General features: G+C 38.2%; 1 protein-coding gene across 5 annotated transcripts in view; it reads left to right on the forward strand.

The window, feature by feature from the left end:
- The window catches only part of NSD2 (nuclear receptor binding SET domain protein 2), an 88,878-nt gene that overhangs the window by 27,637 nt on the left and 44,226 nt on the right, over window positions 1-17,015 (forward strand). For all 5 annotated transcript variants that reach the window (XM_026064536.1, XM_026064537.1, XM_026064534.1 and 2 more), the window contains one exon: window positions 11,422-11,587. In XM_026064536.1, the coding sequence (XP_025920321.1) occupies window positions 11,422-11,587 (166 nt within the window). The remainder of the gene's footprint in view (window positions 1-11,421; window positions 11,588-17,015) is intronic.

Consider the following 17,015-nt stretch of genomic DNA (forward strand, 5'->3'; position numbering starts at 1 on the left):
CACCCAGAAGAGAAATGACTTAGCCACTTCAAAAGGATTCCTGAGCTACAGTTCAGCTTTAGCCCAGGAGGAAGCATATTAGGGCTTCTTCAGTCGTCTTCTGTGTTCCATGTTGCAGATATGTGAACTCCATAGTAAGAATTTAATGGAAAATACTGGCCATCTTCAGCAACAGAAAACCCAAACTCAAAACTTCTAAGTTTAAGTGAAGATTGCCTCAAATCTTAACAAGAACTATTCCTATACCAGAGATTTTTGAGATGCTTGAACTTCAGCTTGCTGGTTCCTGGAAATCACTGAAAATGGGTCTTTGGCTTAATTTTGCATTGCTCTAATTCCCCTCAGTCTCTCATGTTTCTTCTTGAAGATTTGCTTCTATGAAARATGATTACACAGACGGTGAAATCTTTTCTGACTTGGGGTCAGAACTTTGGAACTTTAAATCAGTGAAGACAAGTCATTCATTCTTAACACCTCACAGAAAAAGTATTTTAAAGAAACACTAGTAGATTAAAACATACCCAAAGCATACAGCATCAAGAGTGTACTTGTTTTGGGAGGGATCAGAAGCTATGGAATGGTCTCAGTGGCTGCAAAATTAATTTCAAAAAGCCTGAAGTATTTGTTCATGGCACTCCATACCAGACTTCCAGTTCTTGTATGTAGAAGTGACTCAAATAAGCATGCTTTGTGGGTAAAGCTGTTGATTCTGCATGTGAATGTGTTTTTCCTCTGTTTATTCATAAATACATTGGTGGAAGAATCCAAATCAAATATGAAATAGTGTCTTGAAGGGATGACAAAAATGCAATATAAGAACAGCTTTAACAAGTAGGATCATGCATCTAATTCAGCATCCTAGTTCTGCGGGTGGTCAGCAGGGGATGCACAGGAGAGAGCACAGACATGGCAAAGCATACAGTGATGCTTTATTTGAATATGCTCAGCCTCCAGCAGTTTGTGGCTCGGAGGTCTCTAGAGCTGGTGGCGGTGACTTCTCACAACCCTGCTTAGTTTTGTCTTTCAGCTTGAAGAGTCCTAGTCCACTGATCTCCTTATGGAAGCCATTCCATAATGTTAGTTATTATCATCATCTTTTTTCTAAACCTTGATGCCCTTTGGGTTCTACTGTCTTTTTTGAGAATGAGGGACCAGCAACAATACAGGATGTTTGTGATACAGATGTATTGTGGGTGCACACAGGGACTGATAATGGATTCTATATTCTCTTATTTCTTCACAAATAATCTTTACCTCTTAATTGACTCTCTTTGACTGCTTCTGAGCACTCGGCCAATTTTTCTTGGGAATATGTGTTGAGAACATGGTGTCAGAAAGATGATTTGTCACAGAAATATCTAAAAATCTTGACCTGGTTGTCTCCTGTATCTAGAAATATTCTAATAAATTTGTGTGATTTCTTTACAGAATAAAAGAGATGCATTTTGAGAAAGTAAGACAGTTATCTTTAGAGGTCACTCTACTGCTTGCAGTAATAGACATGAATCCTTATGTGGCTGAAACCCTTTTCCTCAGCCTCCCTAACGCAGCCCGAACTGGGCCCCCATATGGGCAATGAAGATGAGGGACTTACCTTTGAATTTTCTTGTCCGGCACATCTGTGTGTCTGAACTATGAGGCTGTTTGAAACAACCCCCGAGAGCTGACCGCCTGTAAAGGAATCTGGCTACAGTGTTTCAAAGAACCTCAGGAACTGTTGCATTATTTTATACTCGCCAATGGTTTGTGTGTGCATTCCAGGATTTATTTTTAGGGTTTGTGGGCTTTTTTGGCACTATGGTGGAAACGATAGAATAAGCAAAGTGGCGAACAAGCCACCTTCTGGAAAAACTAACTTCTTTTTACTTCTTGACAGCAGATGTTTGCCACAACACATCTGAGAGGTTAATGACGCTTTGGGTTTTTATTTTTTAAGTTGAGCAGACTTAACAGTCATGACACTGGTAATGCCATAACTGAAATGAATGCTATCATCTCAGCATCTCTTCCAAAAATTAATACTGTTGTCTCAACATCTCCTCCTCGTGTTATATTGGCCATTATAGGTTGGTATGGCAAGGAATTTGGTTACTTTCATTGCTTTCCTGTCCAGGGAATGCTGGAGCCCTTCTGCTGCTCTGTTCAGTGTTCCACTTACCCAAAATAATGCATGTCTGATTTCAGACGTAACTGAGAGTTAGGTCTGCAGTTCAGTTTTATGTTACTTGGATGGATTTACAGGCAGATTTTAAGGAAACTAGTGATCTACACCAGAAGTCATTTCTGGCCCTTAAAAGCCCCCTTTTGTCAAGAAAGAAGTTTAGTAGTAATCTTTATGCAAAGTAACAAAAGCAAAATATTTTGATCTGGCTTGGAACGGTATCAACCTTCTTTGTGAGTTTCATTGTTCTCGAATGGATTTTGTGTAGGACACATGAACTTTAGGACTTCCAGAAGAGGTACAGACACTAATCGTAGGTTTGTCTATTACAGTGTTTATTTATTCTCCTATTAWAGATAAACAGGTCTGACTTGGATAAAATTTGCACTACTACTTTTTGTGAAAACCGGAAGTACCTAAAAAGTGTTCTCTTGGGCATCATAAAATGGGCAGAGGCTAAAAATATATGTAGTCAGTAATAAGGAAAGAATTCCTTTCTTCCAAAGAGGGATTATAAAAATGGTTTATTTTGGAAGCAAAAGGGAAAACTACATTTTGTGTAGACTATTGTTAAATGAGGTCTGCTGCACTTGTATGAAGAAGGGAGGTGAACCTGTGGCCTTACAGCAGCACCTAATGATATAAAAGCTTCAATTTTCTGTAAATGAGTGTAAACCTGTATGTATGTTGAGAATGCTCCTAGTAACAAAAATAATTTGGGATCTTGTAGAATTGATAGCACTTTGATCATACACTTTTATGATGTTTTACTGCAAAGGCTTTTTAATATTCATATAGAATTGGGGTATTTTTAGTTGGAGTTTCCCAGGTTTTCTTTATACCTTTATCGCTGAGAATAAGGACTGTTTCAGAAATGTGCTTCAGCATTGCCAAATCAAGATAATGTATGTTTCCCCCCCTCCCTTTACCCCCACCCCAACAAACTTCCCTACTAGGTTGATTAACCACTGATATTCTTTCTCAGGCTTCATCCCTAGAACAGGAGGGCCTACTACTTCTGTATAACAACAGAATGGAAATTGCTTACCAGAAACCTCTTGTACCTGTTTTTAACCTGTGGGAATTGGATTTAAAGGTCTGCTCTCAAAAGCAAAGTAGTGTTTGGCCTGTATCAAGTTATTAGCTAGCTAACTGAGACCCTTTATGTCAAGTCGGTGTTTGTTCTATTGGACCGCTTCTTTCAGAAGTGTTCTTGTCACAGAAAAGTATAGGGATTGGTATCTGCTTTCACCAGACAACAGTGTTCTGTGACACCAGTTAGTTGCCTGTTGGCACTATTGTGTGGATTTGGGCTTTTTATTTTCTACCAAGAAGATAAGGATTCAGAACATCCACCTGTGCTACCTTGGATGTTTGTCAGCTACCAAGAGAAGAATATCTATTAAGAAAGTGCTTTGGGAAAACTCTTGCCTACTGAACTCTGTAAGTGTGTAGGAGAATGCTAAGGATGATGCCCTGATCCAAGCTGATTCTTATCTTGAAGATGTGTGAAACCTTTGTACATGCAGATAATAAAATACATATGGATGTGGCATTTTGAAAATTCGTAGGTACGCTAAGATGATTTAGCTTTCTTTCTGTTATCTGATGTGAAATTCATATGGAAATTCTTCAGAAATAACTTTGTTTCCTGTGCCAAACCTCCTTCACGCTCTGCAGTCATGCTTTTCCATACTTTTGTAGCATCTTGTATCCACACTGTCTTATACACCCAGATACCACATTATCTAGTTTAAACTCTTGAGGGTGGGTGAAGGTTAGAAGAGTTGGATATAGGCAGGAATCCTTTTATAATACTCTATAAAAAAAGGTTTCATTCATTCTGATCAAGCTGTATCTAATTTAAACACTGATTTCTGAAACATGGAACCTTTCAAAACTAAGCCAGCAACTTATGATTTAAGAGGTCATCTAAATGTAAATTCAGTAAAGCAGCTGAAAGAAACTGCTCTCCACATTTGCGGAAAGATTGAGGGTTGGGAAGTGTTCCAGAACTTGCATCTTACTGGATCTATCTGTGAATGATTGAATCTGTTTCTCTTCAACTCTTTACTCTGAAAAAAGGTTTGTATCCTAGTTACTAAAATGCCTTGTTAAGTTTATTTCTAAAATACTTGTTCATATAGTGTTTGTATAAAAGAAGAGTGCTGACTTGTATAGACGGATTTGTTTTTAAATGTGAAAACATTTAAAAAAAAAAAAAAAAAAAAAAAAGCAAACCTCATCTGCTGCAGATTTGATAAAGAGAGAGCCAAAGCCAGAAAAAATAATTCAAATGTAACCAAAAGTAGTGTTTGATATGAAATCTAAATTTGAGCTTTTATCTTGCTTTATGAATAATCTGCATTATGAACCCCTGTCTAAATTTAAATGGGTCTTCTGCTTTCTTTCCCTCTTGCAGAGGAGGGTCCTATGTGGTGGTATTCGACATGTTGTCCGTGAACTGCTTCAGATAATTTTGTAGAAAGTAACCAAGGAGACAAGCCTATTGTCAGTAAACTGACACTTGCTTTAGAAGAGCCTCAGCAATTGCTGAAAAGTTGTTAGGGTATCTGCAAGTAGAGCATTGATTTCTTAGCCTTTTTCTGTCCTCTCGTTTGATAGCTTTACTAAGCAGACTGGGGGTGGGGGGGAATCCTGGTTGTGTCAGGAAGAATCAAACACCTAGCGTCATCTATAGAAGTAATTCTTCACACTGCCATTATTTGACTTTCTTTTTCATATGCTTAGTAACAGAATAAAGGAAAAGATAACTTGAAGAAATACCTTGAAAGTAATTGTTCTAGTAATTGACTGTGGAAGGTTGTAGTTACATCTCCAACTTGGAATAGAATAGTCAAAAATTTGAAAAACTAACAAACAAACCCCCAGTATAGTTAGCTTGTTTCTTGTAATCTGGGCTTTTCGTGTCCTTCTCCCCCTTGGTCTTCCAACCCATACACAGCATCATGTATGTTTTGGGAGGGTGTTGCAGATGTTCAGAGCAAGATATTGTGCAGAGGTTGGTGCAATGGCCTTTTGAAGACTGCAGTCTTTCAGTGCTCATCTAAAAAGTTTCCTTCTGTTCTGCTGAAAATGGAATGCAAAACTTTGTCAAACCATTGTTTCTTTCTTCCTGTCTCCTCATCCTCTTGTATTTTTGCAATAATAAATTTCAAAGAAAAAGCAGAATTGTGAGGGTCAGGTTTACACTTTTCTGCCTGAAATACTTTCTCTAAGCAGTGGTCTGTTGCATGTCTTTATATATCTACATAAAGAATATGTAATTACACAGCACTCTTTAGTTAGATGATGAACAGTATATAGCATCATGAAATGAAAACATATTTTATCTTTATCACATTCATTTAGTTGTTAATTACTACCTCAATATACTCCTCACATCCCAGTGAAGGTGGGAGCTATTTGGGTAAACTTAGAGCCTCTAAGGACTTGTCCTTCTGGGACAAACAGATTTATTTTAAGTTATGAATTAATGATGTTAAAAAAAAACAGAACAAAACACTAATGCAATTATGTACTGTGGATACTGTATTTTCATAGCCTGAACACTGGCCACTTCTTAAATGTATTTCTCCAGACAAACTACCATCGCTTGTTAACCTATGGATGGATGAGTTTGCTCTACAGCCACTTCCATTAGTTCACTGCCTCTCCTGATAGGAGAGGCAAGAGAAGACTTTTTTTTTTTTTTTTTAACAGAAGTGCGTGATAGAAAATGGGAGTATTGGTAGATGAAACACAGCACAAGTAGATAGCAGGACCACAAAAAAAAGTGGTCTTGGTCAGCATGCAGCACTGATCTTTTTGACATAGAAGCAGCAGGTTTGACTGTTTACATGTTCTAAGTTTGACTCAAAGTGTATTTTAACTGCTTATATTCCGTTTAGGAACCTTGACCATTTTGTTTTAGTTTCTTTGTAGTTCCAGTTGATCTTTATTCTTGATGCAGGGGAACCTCTAGCAGCCTGTAGTTGTAGCCTGGCCTTCTAGTGTAGTGCATTCTAGTGGAAACTTGGATATGGGACATAACTGAATTGAAAACAGGAAGGGAGATATCCGCAAGTTGTTCGACAGCGACTTCCCTGTGGTGTTACACAGAGGAGAACATTTGCTGTCTTCATCTGTCTTAATGACTCTCCTCTTCCTTGTTCAATATTAAATTCTGGTGGTTTGTTCTCCATCAATTTTCAGTATTGTTCTCTGTCCAGTCCCTTTCTGACAATCTATGGCATTTCTTATCTGTAAGTTGCATTGCTTGGATTTTACTGTATTTTATGTTGAGCTCTAAAAAATGATGGTTAGATTTTTCTTTTTTCCTTTTGATTTCTATAGCTCTCTAAGTTTGTGTAGTAATATATTAGCTTTTTGATACTTCAGGTAACTTGCAGTAATTCTGAGGGGTTGTAATTCTTCATGGACCTACATGCACACACGTATATACACAAAACGGATAATGTTAATATTAACATCTTTACTTTTTATCATTGATTATTTTAAAAGAGGATAACTTATCTCAGTCTCACACCAACTGCTATGCCTTTCAGGTTTGAGGGTTTTTGTTTGTTTTTAAAATGCTTTTGTCCCTTGCTTACTGAAAACTTAGCGTGGTGTTTTCATAACATAATGTACAAACAAATGTAAAGCTCTGAATGCGGTGGAGATGCCATCCTTAAATGCATTGTTCCTTAGTCATTTTAAAATAGTTTTTAACTTGAAATTACCTGTCATTCACCGTAAGTTCTTGTCCATGATAGTAAGACTCTATCTAGTGTAGTCTTCAGTCTTGCTTGCCATAGGCTACATGTTATGCAGGTTATGTTAAAGTTTGTAAACTGTTTTTGTGGTGCACTTTTTTTTTGTTTGTTTTTGGTTTGGGGGGGGGGGTTTAAATCCATCGTGTGTATTAGTGAGACCAGAACTAAATGAAAATTGTTATGATTCTTTGGATCAGTTGTAGGTAAAGTTAATTACCAATGTTTTCTATGTCCAAGCGATCACATTTCACCTCTTTGGGTGAGCTGGTAGAGCGCTTACAGCACTGTCATAAGTTCTTGTCAATCTGCCTGTCACTCATTGATCATGAAAGTGCTGAGAGAAATGACAAAGGAGAGCTCTGAAATGTTATGGGAGAAGAAAAGGCATGTTAAATTTGTTCTTTGGTTCTCCTCAGCCTATTGTGATTGCTGGCGCAAATGAATTTTTAAAGATGTTTTTACTCCTAAAGGTATAATTTATCATAGAAAAATTCAGTTGTGTAAATGAAATTATTCTGTTACACCCCCACACCCACCAGGACAAAATAAAATCTGTCTGCTGCCTTTCAGAGCAGGTCTTTAGCAGGATGCTAATCGAGGAAGTTTAGAGAGTTCTGCTGAAACTCGCGTCTGCCATGCTGAGCAGCGCAGGGCCTGTCGCATAGCTGCTGTGTGCCCTATCAGGGCTGGTCTGTACGGTAGTTATCACCTGCCCCCCTATGCTTCCACTATCCGTTTAGGCAATTTCTTTGCAGCCTAGTGTTTGAAGAGCAGAACCCCCAGGAAACCTTTCCCAAAGCAGGAGAGAAGGAACTTCTCATGCTGTTTCCTTCTTGCTGTTCAGTGAGGCTGGTTTCAAGCCTTGTGGGTTAGACGAGTGAGGGGGTGGCCAGCTCCACGGCTGCTGGGCTCCCCTGTAATTAGGGAAGGACAAGGGGGGGGAGATTCGGAAACTAAACGTGTGTGTTTGCTTCTGTCCAAACTGCAGGAAAAGGTATGGAATGGGACAAACTCCAGGGAGATGCAGAGCAATCCAGACTTACTTAACAGTAACAGTAAGCAAAGACTGACTGATGTGTGCTCCTCTGCAGCACAGCAAACCCTACAGGCTTTCCTTTGTTAGCATTTGTGGGTACGATGTCTAAATAGAAACGGGAACAACTTCAAGAAATAGAAAATCTCATCAAGTTAGAGGCAAAAACTGGGGGAGAAAGTAACTTAATATACTTATTTGTGTGAGCTTCCCTCTAAATASTTTTGTAGTTGTGCTCTGAACCACAAATCTCCTGTCTTAATTTGCTTAGGTTTCATCACAAAGAGACTAGATCTGCTATTGCAGTAGCAGATATTCCCTGTCTTCTAGTGCATTCACACAGGCCACCGGCAGTGTGCTTCCCGGCGCTACCTCTCACTTTCCCAGGGCGCATGGTCAGATTCCCTGCTTTGTATCTGACTACATGTCACTAGGGACGCTCGGTTGTCCTTCTGGAGGAAAAGGAGAGAAGAGGAAGAAGAAGGGGGGGGAGAAGTAAGCCAGATTACTACTTTTTATTCTGCTTCTGTTACTTGCATGATCATTTCCCATTCATAAAAATTACAGAGAGTACAAGTTCCTCATAAAGAAGCTCCAGCTCTCATCATCCAGTAATGTAGCCTGCCATCAGGGAATTGGGCGGCAAATTTGTGTAGAAATGCCTTCCATCCCAGCCCATGGATAATTCAAAAACAAAAAAACAACAAAAAAAGACCAAAAAAAAACCCCCAACCGGAAACCTTAGTAAAATCTATGCATGTGACTGCCTTTCAGTATGTAGCATTTTCTATCGTTTTTAAACAACTTCAGGATATACTAGAGACTGTCAAGTATTATAAAGCTGCTTGTCTCAAAAGTACATGCCAGGAATTTCACCTCAGTAACAATAGATCTGTTTACTATTGAGATACCTATTAAATAGATCAGAGTGATTACCAGAATGACAAAAGCAAACTATAACAGGATGTGTAGGGAAATTAAGATGGAAATGTGTGAGTTCATACCAATAGTGTCTATAGGTTTTTAAATAACCTCACGTGACAGCTTTTCAAAAAACTATGTTGATAGAATCCTGTGCTGTATTTTGCCTCTCTTTTCAAAGTATATACATTTTATCAATAAAAAAGAAAGGTAGCAAGCGTTGTATAGATCAGGCTTGCAGGTATTATCAGAGGGTTGTGAGTTTTGAGTTTTGTGTCATCATCCAATATGATATAAGAATTCTGAGCAATTTTAAAAAATTTTAAGTGCTTGTAGATATGTTGAAATGCAATAGTCACCCCTCTCCTGCCAACCCTTTTGGATTGTGCTGTGATAAGAAGCCCTGCTAGAGCCCTTTAATTATTCTAGCTAGCTCCTTCTCAGATTATAGTTGTAAATCTTTGCAGCTTAGTTGCACTTTGGGGGGGGGGCACTGAAATAAAAAATGAGATTTAGAATCCTGAATAGCATTCACATTTTTGAAAATTTAACTCATTTCAAAATATTTCATCCCACTGATTCAGTTTAAGTGCTGAAGTAGGTTTAGGTATTCTAGGATTAACGTTTTTCCAGGATCTGTTCTTCGGATATTTATTTATTTTATTTATATATATATATGTGTGTGTGTGTGTGTGTGTATGTGTATATGTATATATATTAGCTAGAAGGAGCATTTGATTTTTCACATCTGCTTGGAATCTTTTAGGTCTTTTGAGATTTCTGGGCTTGAGGCAAGCTCAGTGGGAGGGGTTTTCTGACAGTCTTACAAGAATCCTTAGAGAGCCAAAAACCTTGAGACATGGGAACATGGCTCTGGCTGGAGGCATATGGATCAAGTCTGAATTCATCAGAAAAGCTGAATCACTGGATGAGTAACTGTCCATAACAATCAGATGACATAGCATCCCGTGTGTTTACCAGCAGTGGCTTTAAAGGCTTTAGGGAAAGAAGGTTCTTACTACAATAAGCTTTAGGTTTTCTGACTGGGTGTACTTCTGTGTTTGAGTATCAAAAAATGCTTTTGCAGTGTGTCAAAGATATTGTTAGGTTTTGTGTTTGGAAAATAATATGTAATTAGTCTAGTAGTACTTTCTGCATTTAAAAATCTATACAAGGTAACCTGATCTGTTCTGACTCAACGTAATGCTTCAAGTACTGTATGCTTCTGCCTTCTAGATTTCTAGATTTTTTTCAGTGTTCTCTCTTCCTTCTCCCCAGTTTTACTCTTTAAAACAGAATTTTGTTCCAGCTTTAACATTAAATCCTCTGAAAGCGTGAAACTCTGGTCTGCCTTCTGTATGTTAAGCTGGTACCAGGAAAGATGAATGAGCTAACACATTGCACATAAAATTAGTATTAGAAAACCAGAAAAGCAAATTAAAATATGTAATTCTTTTTACAGGTATCTGTAATGAGACACATTCTGTGCTTTCTTACATCTAGTTTGTGTAGACAAGGACATTCTTTATTCATATCAAATAGAACAGATGAAGTGAAAAAGATGAAATTTAACTAACTCTGTAAAATATGAAATAGTTTTAAGTGCGTGAATAAATGTTTTTGTTGCTGGACTTCATTATGATGTAAGGAAAAGGGGGGGGGGTGTCATAGGAGAACAGAAAAATCCCTTGTAGTAATTAAATCTATCCCTCGAAATGGAAGTAGTTCTGTGATAGTTTTCCAAGAGTTAAAACAGCTTTAGAATACAAGCTGGGCACTCACTAGCTTCTACTGCTAGAATTGGAACGGGAGTGGGGGGGAAAGACTTGGAAAAGGGTGTGGGGARGGATTTATTTCACATTTCCTTTGCATGTAAAAAAAAATAAAAATAAAAGAATAAAGCTGAAAGATGCGACGCTCTTTTTTTTTTTTTTTGACTGGTAATTTATGTAGATTCTGTTTAGACATAAAGACTGTATTTCAGTCTATTTTAAGTTTGGGARGATTGTTTTGTTTTTTTAAATCTAAGAACACATTTATGCGTAGCACTTAACTTGATTAACAATGGTCAGTACAAAGGGAGGTTGGCTCTTCCACATCTACGTTCTATGCTCTGTTAACGTGTTTGAAATTAAAGTAAGCATTCCTGATGATTTCTCAGCAGTTATTCGGAAAGATAAAGGCAAACAACAGCTTACTCATCAGTATTTCTAACCCAAAACAAACACAGAAATAAAGTGGGAACTTTTCCCTGTGAGAGAACAAAGAATGTGACTTAATTTTTATTACAGAAGAAATATTATTGTTTGTTAGCAAACACTATAGCTCTTTATTCTAGTGTACTAATTCTTACTTCCCTCCTTTTGTTACTACTGCTTATGTTTTTACATCTAACTAGAATATTTAAACAGAATACTAACTGTAGTCTGTCATCTATTTTTGTGTGCTATTTAGTAATTCCAATGCACATCTGAAGGAGAAATATGGTGATAATATATTTCTTCTTTTTTCTTTTTTTTTCTTTTAAGGCTCCTGCTAAGAAAGATTCTACTCAAAGTGCTGTCAAAGAAGACAAAGTCCATCTGCTGAAGTATAATATAGGAGATCTAGTGTGGTCCAAAGTGTCTGGTTTTCCATGGTGGCCGTGTATGGTTTCTGCTGATCCTGTTCTTCATTCCTACACTAAACTAAAAGGTATATCAGTAATGCTACAAACATCCAGATTTCTTTCAGATATATGAAAATATTTTGGCGAAAATTCTCTTTTTAATTTTATCTATTCAGTTGTATCAGTAACTGAACCAGTTTCTTGTTATCAAGAGGGATATTAAAATCACGTAAGCACTATTCTTGACCATATAGCAGCCTGAGGTTTTTCCATTGGGTTGTTTTACTCTTGACATTCACACAAAGGTTTTGAAATTGTGATTTGTGAAACTGTATGGAGTCTTATTAAAAAAAAATTATCTGATAGCGCACATTTTCCACTGTTTTTATGGAGACTGTTTGCAGTATGACATTATATTACATTTTTTCCAACAGGGCATAATGCTTAAGAATGAATTAAAAATAACTTTCACAAAAGACTTGGGATAGATGTTTTAGAAGTGCTGTGGGGCTTAAAATTTTATTGAAAGCTAATGAGAATTAAATACTTCTGATGATTATCCTTTATGAAAAACAATTCCTATTTCAGGCAGCTGCATTTTTTGTGATTTGTAGAATCAATAATTATCTACAAACAAAACTAATTGATTCTAAATGTAGGGGCTACCAAGTGTTAATCGCATTCATAAGTAGGTATCCATACCCATTTCTTCATCTCATTTGCAGTTTCTTATTCCATTCTGAAACCTCAAACTTCTAGTGCTTATATGTGCTGGTTGTAGAAGGATAAAATACCTTAGGTTGGAAAGGACCTCTAGAGGTCACATGGTCCATCCCTTGTCTCAAAACAGCCAAGTTAGAGCAGGCTGCTTAGGGCCTTGTCCAGTCAAATTTTGAATGTCTCCAAGGATGGAGACTGCACAGCCTCTCTAGGCAGCCTGTTCCAGTGGCAGACAACCTTCATGGTGAGAAGATTTTTTCCTTGTATTTACTTGAAATTCCCTTTGTTTCAAACTGTGTCCGTTGCCTCTTATATTTCCAGTGTGGGTGTCCGAGAAGAGTCTTGATCGGTTCTCTGTACACCCAGTTAGGTAGCTGAAGGTAGCAGTAAGACCTCTCCAAACCCTAGATGAGTTTGCTCAGTCTTAAGAAGAAAATGATCCCTGAGCATCCTATTGTAAACCATGTGCTCTACCTCCCTAATCACCTCGGTGACCCTCTACTGGACTCCTTTCAGTATGTCAATGTCTTTGTTGTACTGGGGAACCTAAAACTAGACATTATATTCCATATGTGGTTGCACAAGTGTTGAATAGAGGGGAAATAAGCATATCCTTCAACCTGCTGGCTGTACTCTTGCTGATGCAAGTATGTGGCTTTCTTCATTGCAGGGATACACTGTTGATTCATTTTTCAGCTTGCTTTTCACAAGGACTGCAGGTCTTTTGCAAATCTTCTTTTCTAGCCAGTCTGTGAACCATCCTATACTGCTGTATCAGGTTATTCTGTCTCAGGTGCAGGGCTTTGCATTTGCCTTTATTGAACTTCATGAGGTTTCTACCAGTCCATTTCTCCAGCATGTGGAGTTTTTCCACATAGCAGCAGCAAATTGACTGCTTCTCCCAATTTAGTATCATCCCCCAGCTTACTAAAGGTGCACTGTCTGCCATTGTCCAGGTCCTCAGTAAAGGTGTTAAACGGTATCTGCCTTACTATAGGTCCCTGAGGGACAATGCTAGTGACAGGCCACCGACTGGGCTTGGAACTGTTCAGAACGCTTTGAGCCAGTTTTCTTTCCGCCTTTCCAAACCATCTCTCAACAATTTGGTTATGCAGATACTGTGGAGTGCCAGGTCAGTTGTCTTCATTAAAGTAAAGTTAAACAGCACTGCTCTCCCTTTGTCCCCTCATAGAAGGTAATCAGGTTGATTAGGTGTGATTTGCCCTTGGTGAGTTGGTGCTGCTGTTCCCAGGCACCTTCTTGTCTTTCATGTGCCTGGACGTGGTTTCAAGGAGGATTTGTTCCATAATTTTGTAGACACAGAGATTGGGCTGACTAGCTTGTAGCTCCCTGGATCATTCTCCTTGCCTTTCTTGAAGATAGGTGTGATGTTTGCAATGTTGGCCTTTTTCCAGTCATCACAGATCTCCCCTAATGGCCAAGACCTTTCAAAAATAATACACAGCAGCCTTGTAGTCACACTGGCCAACACCTTCAGAACCTTCTGATGCATCCCATCCGGTCCCATAAGCTCAAATATCTTCAATTTGCCTAAGTGCTTCCCAACTGTCTTCCTCTACTGTGGGTGGTGCCTCAGTCTTCCAGCCCATGTCCCTAAGCTGAGGGACAAGGGACCTGGGAGGCTTGAGGGCAGACCTTTACTGTTTAAAAAACAAACAAACAAACATACATCAATATAAAGAAGGCTTTGAGTACCTCAGCCTTTTCTGTGTCAATCATCTGTAGGTCCCCTGCCCCAGTGAGCATTCCTTAGCCTCCTTTTGCCTTCTTGCTGCCCACTGCATCCCTCACTAGTTTCAACTCCAGCTGAGTTCTGTAAACTATTTTTTACTATATTTATGTCAAACCATACCGAAACTTTGGAGAAAATCTAAAAATAAAATCCAGAAAACTTTCGGGTTAAGAGGAAAAGCAAGAAGTTAATAAGAATATCAAACTGAGGTAGGAGCACATCATCTTCTTTTGATATTTATGCTTCTAAATACTTTCATGTATTTTATTAGATCAAGAGGATGTATCAACTTCCTTTCTTTTGAACAGAATTTTAGTGTCATCAGATTTCAGTAACTTTGAGCTGTGTATTTCCAAGTCTGTGCGTATTTTAATGCTCTGTTTTGTGGAGGATCTAGGTAAGGAGAATTGTTTTAAGTTTTCAGTAGTGCTCAAGGGTTGTTTTGAGAACTTGGAAAATGGACTGGAATATACTTCCGAAATTTGCATTAAAATTACAAATTTCCAGTATGGAACAACTGTAAACATGTAGCATTGGAAGTTAGAATGATCTTGATAATGTGGTGATGCAGCCTGAGGGGAAAAAAATGCAGTTCAGCAGAACCAACTGCAGATTTTTTGCCTTGGGAGATGATCAAGTTGGGAAGTGAGTGGAAAGCTGCATTTTTGCAGAAAGAAATCTGGGAGTCATAAACTAACCCAGTGTAGTTCTGTTGCAGAAAGACCAAAGTCACACTGACGTGTGACTAGTGCTGTTTGTTAGATGTATGAAGTAAATGCATTGCTTTTTCTGTGGTTGCATGGCTTCAGCATGAGTACTTCATTCATTTCATCCATTTTTGAGCCATCCCATTTCAAGAGATGTGGACCAAATGGAGAAAGTTCAGAGAACAGCAGTGAGCATGAATAGAAATCTAGGAGTCTTACCTGCGAGGATGGACTGAAGGAACTGGGGTTGTTTAATGTAACAAGGAGAGGCAAAAGGAAAACATGTTAACAGGCTTTAAATAAATAAAGTTCAGCACACAGAGGAAAAAGTATAAGCTCTTATCACTCTGGGAAGAAGAGAGCTTCGTAGCAGGGAATATTTAGACTACATATTAAAAAAAAAAAAAGAACTTTGAAATGATAAAGATAGCGAAGCATGGGAATTGCTTGCCTGGAGAGATTGTGATCTTATTCACAGGAGGGTTTTAGGAGCAAATTAGATGAGGATCTCTAAGATACAGCTGGACTCGATGTTGGTGGTGAACTAAATGGCTTCTTGAGATCCCTTTCAAACTTTCATACAACTACTAGAATGATTTTGTGGCTATTACAGGCTCCTCAGATGAGTTTTTCTGGTAGCAGTCTTTCAGAGTTTTGATCAGGCAGTCCCTGTGATTTTGGTCTTTGGACTACTTAGGTCTATTACGACACAGAAGACCTGGACTTCAAGAGAAATAGAGCTGTTTGTTCCTAACTGAATTTCTCTGTTCCTTGAAAGGAGCAAGGATCATGCTGCATTATCAAGAGGCTGTGTGGTAGATTTGTTTTCAYAGCTTCCTATAAAAAGCTAGTAAAAAACAATGTCATACTCATGGAGTACTAACAGAAAGAGGGGCCCACATATTTTGAGACAATTAACTTTTGTCTCTTTAAATTAATAGAGATGTTTCTGTAACTTTCCTTCAGGAAATTCCACTAGGTCTGGACAGTCATCATAACTGATAAGTGCATGCTGATGATCAAAACATCAGTAACTGTTTTCAGTCCTGTCTTATCTTCCACTTACCCTTTACTCTTGAGGGATGTCATAATTCCCTGTTCCAAACAGAAGAGTTATTTTATCTGGGAGTTGTAGAAGTATTCAGCTAGGTCTTTAGTTCTCTAATTTCTAGGATTAGGATCAAGAGCGTGTATAAACAATCTCAACTTGTTGATGGTGATATTTGATTTCACCATCCATGCTATTTAGGCTTGAGAAAAGTTCATAACTTTCAGCTTGCAGAGTGCATGCTTTCATATAAGAAGGTCCATACAGAGTCAGACCAAAGGTCCATTTCATTCTGTATCCTGTCTCTGACAGTGGTCAACAGCAGCTGCTAGGGTAAACAATAGTAGTGATGAGTCCTCAGAATTATTTTTCCAACCTTTTATAACTTATGATTGCAGAATTTTGTGAGCCAAAAATAATGTCTTTGTATTTAATAATTCTTAAAGGGTTCCATTATTTCATCCAAGAGTGTTGATATGAATTCAGCCCACAGAATATACCTGAAGATTCAGAAATAGGTTTGATTATTCTAGTGCCAGGCACTATTATTTAGACTGTTTAATTGGGCAGCTATTGCTATCCAATATTATGTTGCAAAAGGAAGGGAGCATCTGTGTCTGCTTGGAAGTGGGCTGTTGGTTGYTCAAAGGCAGATCTTAACAGGTGGTGGCAAACATAGTATGTGCCATCTTCCTGTCTGCAGCTAGGACATCCTGGTGAAATATGAAAATTATGCCTTATTTCATCATAGACAGCTGAAATCGTTGGAACCCAGTTGTCCCTGGATAAGTTAAATTTTCTTGCTGCGGACAAAGTTATTTCTGTGKGATAGACTTGCTCCCGGCAGTGCATTACTGGAACGTGTATTAGACTACTGGATTGTGTGGGTGATACATGCAAATGTCGCGGGTTACCAGATGTAGCTTATGGCTACAATCTGCTCTTTGTGAGAAGAACAAAAGAATGAGAAGGATATGATTCTGTAAGTAAAAAGGGTTAAGTTTAGGTTCTTCCCAGATAAAAGATTGAAACAATCCCTGGTGTGCTGYAGTTAAGGGAACATGGCTGTAAGTGCAAGGCGTACCTCAAAGTGTAAAGGATTTCAGCAGACTTAGACTCTCACTGAAGATCTCCTCATGTAACCGATATTCTTTCTTTCTGTACTCTTAGTAGTATGGGGGGGGGGTTGTTTGGTTTTGTTTGTTTTTTTAACTATAACAGCCCCAAGTTGAAGATACTTGGTCTGGTAAAGGCATCTTTACTTAAGGATTAAAGTAATCTTTAAT

The sequence above is a fragment of the Apteryx rowi genome, unplaced genomic scaffold, assembly GCF_003343035.1.
Source record: "Apteryx rowi isolate R43461 unplaced genomic scaffold, aptRow1 scaffold_22, whole genome shotgun sequence".
NCBI classification, from domain to species: domain Eukaryota; kingdom Metazoa; phylum Chordata; class Aves; order Apterygiformes; family Apterygidae; genus Apteryx; species Apteryx rowi.